At 51.0% G+C, this 10,698-nt stretch overlaps 1 protein-coding gene across 1 annotated transcript in view; it reads left to right on the top strand.

Moving 5' to 3' along the window:
• TENM4 (teneurin transmembrane protein 4) overlaps positions 1–10,698 on the top strand; it is a 665,800-nt gene that overhangs the window by 230,346 nt on the left and 424,756 nt on the right. Inside the window, 2 exon segments of the mRNA XM_027765687.1 lie at positions 4,570–4,860; positions 9,782–10,051. Of these exon segments, the coding sequence (XP_027621488.1) occupies positions 4,635–4,860; positions 9,782–10,051 (496 nt within the window). The 5' untranslated portion in view covers positions 4,570–4,634.

Here is a 10,698-nt window from a genome sequence, read left to right as displayed (position 1 = left end):
CTCTTTGTTGGGGAGAGCCACACCCCAAAAAAAAAAAAAAAAAAAAAAAAAAAAACCTCTCCAAAACAAACAAACAAACAAAGAAAAAAACAAAACAAAACATAAACAAAAGCCAGGTGTGTACACATGCACACCTGAAAGGTGGGAGATAGGGAGGAGAAGGGATTGTGGCGTGACCGTCTCCCATGGGGGCAGAGTGTGTTCTTATTTCTCCCTCTTGCTTTCTCCTTGCCAGTGCATCCACCCTCTGGCAATTAGTTTTTTTAAAAGAAGACATGTACTTTTTCTTTTCCCCCAATGGTAGAAACAGCTAACCTTGATTCAGCACCCATGATGTATCAAAGGCTGTGTGTACCAGGGCCATATACAGTAGTATCTCGTGTAATCCTCAACACAGCTCGGAGAGGTTTTACAGATAAGGAAACTGAAGCACAGAGGGGTTAAGTAACTTGCCCAAGGTCACACAGCTGGTCAGTGGGAGACACATATGTGAAGCCCAGCCTGCCTTTGAAATGTAAAGAGAATACAGCTGAGCAGTGCCTTTCTCCTGTCTGAGAGGTCTTTAATTTATATTTGCCTCAATAGATATTACATTTTATACTATAATTATAAATTAGTATTTTATATTCCCTCAGATTGGCAAGAAGGAATGCAGTCGCTTCTGAGTGATTCTCTTCACTCCCTGCTTCAACAGATATTTTGTGAGCCCTGTGGGTGCCAGGCCTGGCCTCAAGGCAGATGTGAACATAGGCTATCTATTGGGTTGTCATAAAAGTCGTGATGCATTTTTATGTAGAAAAATACGTCATGACTTTTCCAGTGACCCAAGAGTTTGGCTGCATGTACAGTGAGGGAAGAGCAGGCACCAAGGCAGGGAAGCTGCAGAATTAGTGTCAAGGGAGGGTGCAAGTGGCTCAGTAGGAGGGAAGTGAACGGGCCAGATGGAAAAGACGCTTCGTTTTAATCAAGAAACTGGAACACACCCTAAAGGTTTTGCAGGGCTGCAGAGAGGCATTAGCAGGTCAGCAACGTGGCCTGGGCTTTGGAAATTCACCTGGCACTGCCCGCGAAGGCATTCTAAGTAGGAGTTACAGTTGCGCGCACGTTCAGTCCCAGGGTCATGATTCTGATTCCACCACTCAAGAGTTGTATATTCCTGAGTGGGAAACTTAACCTCACTATTTCTCCTCCCTCATTGGCAAGTAATCATCATACCTGTATCCCAGGAAGGACGTGAGAATTAAAAATGCTATTACATAGATTATAATAGTAGCAACAGTAAGCACTTGATAGATATTAGCTGCATCATTAATACACTAAGTTATTAGTGACTAGGATTATGAGTAGCTAACATTTCTTACTTACTCTTATTATTATCCCCACCATTATTGTCACTCAGAGGTTAAAAGTCAAGGGTTAAAGGGCACAGTAGCCAGGGTTGCCTGAACTCCTCGTCCAAATTAGCCCAGAATAGTGCTTTGGGTACAAAACCAGTCATAGGTTAGGATATCAATTTAGAGCATCATAATCAGCATTTTTATACAATAACAAAACAGAGTGAAAGAATGAAAGTGACATTGTGAGAAGTCCTTGCTCACTGTGGAGTAGCTTTGTGACTCTCTGTCTCACACTCACGGACACGCACAGCCACCACAGCAATGTGTACAGGTCACGACGTAGGAGGTTTTCTAAGTATGGCTCGCGTTGAGAAGTGTGAGACCCTGGAGTGCAGGGCCAACCAAGTGTTGGCACTGTTCTCCTCCTGGTCCTGCCCTCAGTCATTCGGAGGAACTGCAACCTGCCAGGCAGTGTCAGGAGGCTGAGGATCAAGACAGCACAGCTCAGAGCACTAGGTCGGGGCCTCTCTAACAATTTGATTTCTTTTTTTTTTTCCTTTTTCTTTTTTTTTTTAAGTTCACCCATTTCTTTCAGGAGAGGGAGAGAAATAGAGAGGTTCTCAGCAGGGACTTGCCATGCCATGATCCTCCCACCCCATAGCCCACCAGGCCTTCCCTGCACCAGTATGGCCGGCCATAACATTTGACTACTGTGTGTCCTAGGTTGCAGCCTTGCCCTAGCATTGATTTCCAGGGTTATTTTGAGAACTGGGAACCAAAATGTGTTGCTTATTTATCTTAACTGGCTCTGGATACAACCCTAAGGCATCACAGTCTACATAGGAACGACAGCTTTGCCACTAATTCACCACGTGGCCTTGGGTTGAAAGTTGGATAGCCCATGGTCACTATAAAATGGGGATGAAAATGTGGTCTTGTATGCTTTGGGCTACTGTGAGGAATTACAGGATCACAGGTAACTGCACTGTGTGTACAACATGGAGCATGTAGAGAGGAGTCCGCAGCGGGTATTTGGGATCCACGCTAGATTGCGGAGATAGAGTGGCCCTGGCAGGCTGTTCCCTTGCAGAGCGACATGGTACAGTTTGCAGATTAGGGCACATGGACCTGGTGAGTCAGTTCAGGAGCTCTATCATAGACTAACAGAATTTTTCAGTGCAGCTGAGTTAAGCTCTGCCCCAGAGAGTGTCTCTGAGGTCTTGGGAGGACCAGGGCATCTCCAAGCCCAAAGCTACCTTGACATCCATGGTCAAAGGCAGAGTTTGGAAACCACTAGCTGGCAGACCAAACCTGATTCACTAGGGTGTTTCATTTGGCCTGCCAAGTATTTTGAAATTTAAACAAATCTTTATGGACAGCATTTAAAATGCATACATTTAACATCTAAATTCATACATCCAGCTTGTATGAAACATGCACAAGAGACCCTCCTCCCTGCACTTCCTCATGGTGGGTTGAGCAGGCACTGAGCATCCCCTGCGCTCTTGGATGGACAAACCCTCTCCTGGCTGTCAGAGGCCCTGCCCTGCCCTGCCACCTGGCACGTGCCTCTTCATCACAGCTCCGGCTCAACTGTTCCTCTAATAGGACACTGAAGTAGAGCAATGTTTTGTATCCTCATGTTGCTTTTAAAAATGCAACACTGTGGCCGGCAGGTGGTGAGGTGGTTAAAGGCACTGGATTCCCACATGGCCCACTGCGGTTTGAGTCCTGGACCTGGTGGCATGCTGCTCGCTTTCCCTTTCTCTGTCTCTGATCAATTTTTTTTAAAAAATAATAACAAGTGGAATTAAATAATTAAATAAATAATTCTTTTTTTAAAAAAAAATGCAACACTGGAAAGTCAGGACCAAGAAGGTGGTATGTTTCAAGGTAAGTGGGAGCTCTTACAAGGGGACTTCAAACTATGCATGGAAATATGGAATTAATGTAACAGTTCAGTTTGGTGTAAAAATTAAAACAAAAATTGAATTCCATGCATAGGGCATTGACGATATGTACTCTTTTAAAGACCCCCACATACACCTTCATGAAGGATACTCTGTTTTCCTCCTGTATTTACTTTCTGGGAGGCAGTCTGCTACCCAAGCTAACGGAAGCCATATGGAAAATGAAGAAAAGAGGAGAAGCAGCGTTAGGGTTTCCCACCATCCAGACACCCCATCAGCTCCCAGGTGTACTCCAGGGCCTAAATATAGTTTCATTTCTCATATTCTTAAGGAACTCTTGATAATTCTGTATCAGGTCCTGTTCTTATAGCCCATTTTATTGCTAATAATTGAAAATTCCCCAAACTGGGTAATTTAAGAGAATAAAAGTTTATCCAGCTCATTGTCTGGGGGTCTGGGGCCAGTTCTTGCGAGAGCCTTGCAGAGACTGGACGGTATCATGTCACAGGACCAGAGCAGAGCAGAGGGTTGTGTCCATCAGAGTCTCAGTGGGTCTCACTCCTCCTTGTGCACTCTGCAGAACTCAGGCATGGGCTTCTCATCCCACTGACCTTAATCCTAATCTCTCCCAAAGGCCCCACTTTACTACACTCTCTTAATCCTACCATAACCAAACCAACCCATGAATTTTAGGGGGCATTCAAAACAATAGCAGGCCTGTCCCAGCTGTATATCTGGTTATCTGATGAGAGTGAAGCAGGCATAGTTCCTGTTTAAGGCATTCTTTGTTGTTTGTTTTCCATTTTGTCAGAAAGTGGATGCACTTGCCTGAGAGTGACAGAGTGGAGAAGTGGGAAAGCAAGCCCCCCCAATGGTCACACTGCAATTCCTTCTCCTCCATCTCTTCCTCCTTGGGGGATTTTGTGTGTGCATGTGCAAGGGCCCAGCATGATTCTCAAGCTACCATATCTAGGACTCAAACCCACGGGGTCAGATTTAACCACTGTGCCGTGGCCTTGCTTCTGTCTAAGGCAGTCTGTGCAGTGCCCCTGCAGACAGCTCTCTCCATGTCTGTCAGTAGGGGAGAGGCTGAGCATCTTTGCTAGGTGGGCTAAGTAACAGAGAGTGGCAGGGTCCCACTCAGAGGCCCTGGGGGTGTCCCTTCTGCATGTTAGGGCTGGGCAGTGGTGGTGGAACTGCCCTCAGCCTGAGTTTCTTGGCCCACATGGCCACGAGAGTGATTCCAGGTCCAGGATGGACCAGGTATTGCCTTGAACCCCGAGGGCGCAGCTCATGCCCCCTTCTCTGTTTCCCCACTCCAGAGCACTCGGCCCTGAGCGAGGCGAGGACCCTGTTTGTGGATGTGGAGGAGCGCGGGCCGGAGGCCATGGACGTGAAAGAGAGGAAGCCTTACCGCTCGCTGACTCGGCGCCGCGACGCCACCGAGCGCCGCTACACCAGCTCATCTGCGGACAGTGAGGAGGGCAAGGCTCCGCAGAAGTCCTACAGCTCCAGCGAGACCCTGAAGGCCTATGACCAGGATGCCCGCCTCGCCTATGGCAGCCGCGTCAAGGACATGGTGCCACAGGAGGCCGAGGAGTTCTGCCGCGGAGGTGAGGGCTGGCCGGGGGAGTGGGGCCTGACCACAGGTGTGTGTGTGAATGTGCACCTTGGTGGGACACAGGTCAAGACCGAGTCTCTGATACTTGGGCCCCTGGATCTGTTAAGAGCCTGCCATGAGTTCATTCTCAGGTGGTGGATTTCTCGCTGACCATGTGCTTGGGTACTGAGGGTGTCCGGAGCTGAGGATCAGCACAAGGCTCCTGGAGGAGATAGGGGCTCTCCTCCAGCCTCAGCTGGTCTCAGCTCATCGTTGGGACACCTGGGGCCATTCAGACTGTGAGCAACGACAGCATAAGATGACTCACCTGTTGGGACCAGCAGTTAGCATAATGGCTATGTCGCTGGACTCCCACATAGTCGACCGCGGTTCGTGTCCTGGACCTGGTGACTTAAAACTCACGCTGGGCGCATGTGCATGTGTGCCCAAGATCCTGAGAGGAGAATGGAGGAGAAGGGATTGCGGCATGGCCATCCCCCCCGGGGGGTGATTTCTCACTTTCTGTCTCTCTCTGTCTGTCTGGCGAGCGCATGCCCCCTATGGCAAAAACCTCTCAAAAAAAAAAAAAAAAAAGATGACTCATCTGCTTGTCTCCCTGCTACATGGAACTGCGGTGAGGAACTAATGAGAGGACACACGTTAGCAGTAAACACAATAACAAGTGAGCGCTCCATAAATCTTGGTTCTTGGTTTTTTGTTTCATTTATTCACAATCAAGTGCACGTGCATGAGAGCAAGCGAGAGAAAGCATCCTTGCAAGGTTCTGGTCATGACCCCCTTCCCCAGTCCTCCCGCTTATCAGGGTCTTTGGCAGCTGCACCCTCTGCCCCGCCCTGTTGCAGGCCCGTCACCAGCAGGGGATTTGAACCAGTCAGCATGTGGCTTCCAGCACTACAGTTCAGCATGCTGACTGCTTAACCGGGCTGAGCCAGTTCTGTTTATTATTCATTTGACAAACAATGCCTTGTGTCAAGGCCTGTGTGATCTTGAGAGGAAACTACTCCTAAGATGGTTAAACTTAACGTTTAGTAATTTGGGGGCCAGTTTGTGGTATCGTTGAGATGGCCACCTGCCCTAGACTAGAGGCTTGACAGACACACTGGGCGCTTGTGTGTGCATGCCCAGGATCCTGAGGGGAAAGGAAAGGAGGGGAGGGATTGCAGTGTGACCATACGCCATGGAGGTGCTGTCTTACTTTTCCTCTTTCTCTGTCTCTCTGTGGGAAGTGCACATACCCTCAAAACTTTTAAAAATAAAATTGTTATTCCATTTTAATTAAATTTAAGTTAAAATTTTTGCTAAGTAGGAGTACCTACCTAATCCATCCCTCTTCTCCATTCCCTGTGTGGCATCCCAGTTCAGGCCACTGTCATTGCTCTTGGAGGATGACCGCAAAGCCATCCCCTTTCCTTCATCCAGAGCCGTCTGCCTGGGCTGTTCTCTGCTTTCCCCAAGTCAGTCTCTGTCTTCCTAGCCTTCTTGTCTCTGGCCGCCCCACTGCAGTTCTCATCCACGCTGGCTCTGGCATTTGTCTCCTACCCTAGTGCATCTGGGATTCTCACTTTTCCTGGCGGCAGAGTGTTGAGCCTTCTTAGATACCTGCTAGCTCACTACCAACCCCTGACAGCTTGGGCAGCCTCCTGCACTCTGCCTGCCCTCCTCCTCCACAGCCAGGGCACGCTGAGCACCGAGCTGTGTGACTTACCTACATCTTGACAACAGACATCTTTGACCGTACAGCCGCCCCAGGCTCAATCGTTTGCCCAAGATCAGAGCCGGAAGAGGATTGATCACACACATGCACAGCCCACCTGCACTGCTCATTGGCACATTCCTAGACTCACGTGACAGCTGACCCATTAGCAAGGCCACCTCTACTGCTCAAAAAACGGGAGCTCTTCAGTCCTTTTCTGACTGTCATTTTTATGCTGTACAAGGGGTTACCAGTCAGTACCCAGTGGCAGGGTGGTCATGAGGACTGATGTGCACTGTAAGTAGAGCACCTGGCTGCAGGGCCTGGCACGGGCTTCCTAAAGGCTGTACCAGTCACTGTCATGTCTGGGTCTCAATGAAGGAAAGAGAGAAAGGAGCCCAGAGCTGTCCTCTGGCCCCGTCCTGCATACTCGGATGCTGGCCGAGCACAGGAGGCTCACAAACAAACCCATCTTTTCTCTGTCCATAACAAGTGAGCATAGGCAGCCATGTGCGTCGGGGTTCACATATTCTCCCCCCAGTTAGCTCCCTGTCCTCACAAAGCCTGTGGAGGTAGCAGGTCACACGTCAGCACTCCATTTGAAGGTTGAGAACATCGATGCTCTGTGGTCTCTAGCCTGAGACTCCACAGCTAGAGGTTGGGTGCAGTGGAATGTCAACCCGCATCCTGGGCTCTGGGGGAAAGAGGCCAAAGGACATAAAGCTACTCGTGTTGCTGCTGAGTCTGGCTGCTTAAGGGTTGTGGGGGAAGCCGGATGGAAATCAGTGGAGCCCAGGCTGTGGATTGCAAATAAATGTGATTTTTCACCTAATGTGGCAGTCATTCTTTATCACGTGTGTGGGGCTTCTCGTGAAAGGCCCTGCCTGGCCAGGCAGGTGGGGAGCACAGAGAAGAGTGTGATGTGCAGAGAAGTTGGGGGCAGGGCAGGAGCGGGGAGCATAGAGCAGAGCGTGATGTGCCGAGGGGCGGGAAGCAGGCTGAGGGATGGAGGCTCCATTATAGAGTTGGCTTCTTCTTAGTAGGGATGCCATAGAGGAGAGCAGAGTGGAGTGTGGCACCAGCAGTGATATCACAGTGTTGGAGATCTGGTCTGGCCTAGATCCAGCTAATTGGAATGACTGCCTAGCCAAAGGCCTCTCTCTTCCAGGCCTGCTGACATTAACCGTTTGCTTAGTGGCTGGATCCTGTGGGTCTAGGAGAGCAAGGGTTTCTGGGGAAGGGACTGTGTTAGGCCAGGCAGAGGCCGGGAGGCCCTGGGTGAGGTGGGAGGCACTGCAGTGGCTCAGACACCAATGATTTACTGGCTACAGTGGACATATTTCCTGACCTTTAACCTCAAGTCAAAGCTGAAGCACTGGGTAGCAGACTGGGACTCTCCCCATTCCACCACCACCGTGGACTCAGTGGCTTTCATTTCAGCAGCGTCCTGACTGGGGCTCCTCCCCGTTTCCCCGTCCCCCCCGCCCCCGGTCATCCTTCAAGTACACCAGAGTGTGTGGGTGCGTTCATTGAAGTTCCTTGTGCCGAGCACCCACTCTGCAGCAGGGGAGATAGGTGTTGGGGGCCCAGATGACTGGGACGCTCAAGGAGCACCAGGGCTGCCTGGCAGAGGTCAGTACCCACCAACCAGAGGCTCCAGTGCTGCAGCCCCTCTGGCCCCTCCTGTGGTTCCCTCTCACTGTCCTTTGAAGGCTTATCCGTTCATTCCTGGCCCTGGTTGCAGGGAGCCTTCCATGCTCGGGCACCCACCTTCTCGCCTTCTCTGTTCTCCACATTCTCTCCTCCTTTTGCTTCTCCTCTGGGCCTTCCCACCCAGATGCCTCATCCTCACCCTGCACGCCCAGAACTCCCTCCACAGGGCTCCCCACTTGGGACTTCCGGCCTTCCTCACATTTGCTCTGCACTTCGGAAGTCAGGCACCACCCCTGTTCTTTGCTGTACCTCAGGGCAGGCCCGGGGCCCGCTCGTGTGTCAGTGACAGTGCTACCTGATGCTGTCCATGTCCCCAGACCATCTCTGGACTTCGGATATGACTCTCAGTGACTTCGTAGACTCCCTCTTCCTTATCCCCATGAGACGCTGCCAGGAATAAAAACACGGGGGAGGCTGTCCCCAAATAGACACCGCATCCCAACTCAGGAGCAGCGTGGAGGCTGCATTTCCATTAACATTCCCTCTGTCACTCAAACACTAAGCCCTGGGGGAGCTCCCTTCACCCATGTCTCCCCGTCTTGGTCCTGGGCATTGCCAGGCCTTCCTGAGCCCTCCAGAGACCTGTCTTTAGGGACTGGGAGAAGGAGGGTGGGGGGGTGGTTACTCCTTATTGAGTACAGAGTTCCTCTTTGGAGTGATGGAAAGTTCTAGAAGCAGTGGAGATGGTTGCACACCTTTGTGGATGTAATTATTGCTGCTGAAATGTGCTTTAAAAATGGTGGAGATGGCAAATTTTACATTACATATATTTTAGCATAATAAATAGAATGATTTTTAAATCCCATTTCTAAATCGAGAGGGAGACCCGTCCACCGATTCTCCGTCACAGCTGCACCTGGTACGGGAGACCCAGCACGGCCTGTTTCCCGTGAGACCGACTCTTCTCTGCCTATTACTGTCTTCCCACACTCATGCTCCAGGCCTTCCGGACCTGGCTGGAGAGGGGCTACCTCTCCCTGGAGAGTCATTTAGGGCTCACGGACAAGGCTTCCGCCCTGCTTGGCACTGCTGACAAGCCCTCTCAGAAAGAGGAGCCCAGAAGCCCTTGATTCCACTTACCAGACATTTGTTGAGCCCCTCAGAGAACTGGGAATGTTCTAGACATGGGTTTAGGAATAAGCAGGGCACGTGCCTGCCCTTACAGAGGTCACCTCTGGCAGAGGAGATAGACCCTTAAGCACCTTGTTGTGCATTCCGACTGGGGCAAGGGGCTTGCAGAGGGAGCTGGCAGGAGGAGCTGGAATTCTGCACAGGTGCAGGCACTGGAGGTGCTGCCTAAGTTGGGCCTCAGAGGATGTGGAACATTCATGCTGGTGGAGGGCCAGAAAGAGCCCCATGGGTAGGAAAGTCACTTGAGCAAAAGCCTGGGAATAGACAGCCATGGTAAGTTCAAAGCGCTTCAGTAACTCCGGAATGAGGGGCCAGGCTTCTGGTGTGGAACACTCTTCCCGGGGCCCTAACCAAATGCACCTGTGTATCCTTCCAGGTGCCAACTTCACCCTGCGTGAGCTGGGGCTGGGGGAGGTGACGCCTCCTCACGGGACCCTGTACCGGACAGACATCGGCCTCCCGCACTGCGGCTACTCCCTGGGGGCCGGCTCTGACGCTGACATTGAAGCCGACACCGTGCTGTCTCCCGAGCACCCCGTGAGGCTATGGGGCCGGAGCACACGGTCAGGGCGCAGCTCCTGCCTGTCCAGCAGGGCCAACTCCAACCTCACGCTCACCGACACTGAGCACGAGAACACTGAGACCGGTGAGTGGCCGCTTGGCCTGTGCCAGGCACTGGGGCTGGGGTCTTAATTATGATATTGGTTTTCTGGCCTGTTCCTCAGAGCTTTGGTGAAGTTGGTGAAAAACGGCTTTGTACTGAGCAGTCAAAGTCGGGGCCTTTTGCATAAACGCATGAAATATCCACGTTCAGTAACAGGCCGGAGGTCGGGTGGCTGCTCTTTCCTTCTAGATTAGGGAGCTGAGTTATTGTGTACGATACAGGAGGGAACAGAAGGACATGGGACACTGCTCACCAGTCCCCTAGCGTGTCTTGTGTCTCCCCAGCAGTACCTGGTCCTGTCTGAGCTCCGGCCTGCATGTGCTCAGCAGTCCTGGGCAATCTCCAGAGATCCCCCACCCCAGTATCTTACATTAATCAGAGGATGGCTTCTAAACCCAAACTGGCATTCAGGAGTAACTTAAAATGTGAGATCTGGGGGAGATGTTTATCCAAGTCTGCGAAGCTTCACTTAAGAGGAGTACGTTTCTGTGATCTATTGCACATGGCGACTCTACTTAATAACATATTTCAAAATTGCAGAAAGAAGGGACCAGCGGTTAGTATAATGGCTATGTCGCTGAACTCCCACATAGCCGACCGTGATTCGAGTCCCAGACCCAGTGACTTAA

This window comes from Tupaia chinensis, unplaced genomic scaffold (genome assembly GCF_000334495.1).
Source record: "Tupaia chinensis unplaced genomic scaffold, TupChi_1.0 Scaffold139431_1, whole genome shotgun sequence".
NCBI lineage: Eukaryota > Metazoa > Chordata > Mammalia > Scandentia > Tupaiidae > Tupaia > Tupaia belangeri.
This window is presented reverse-complemented; position numbering and strand designations above follow the sequence as displayed.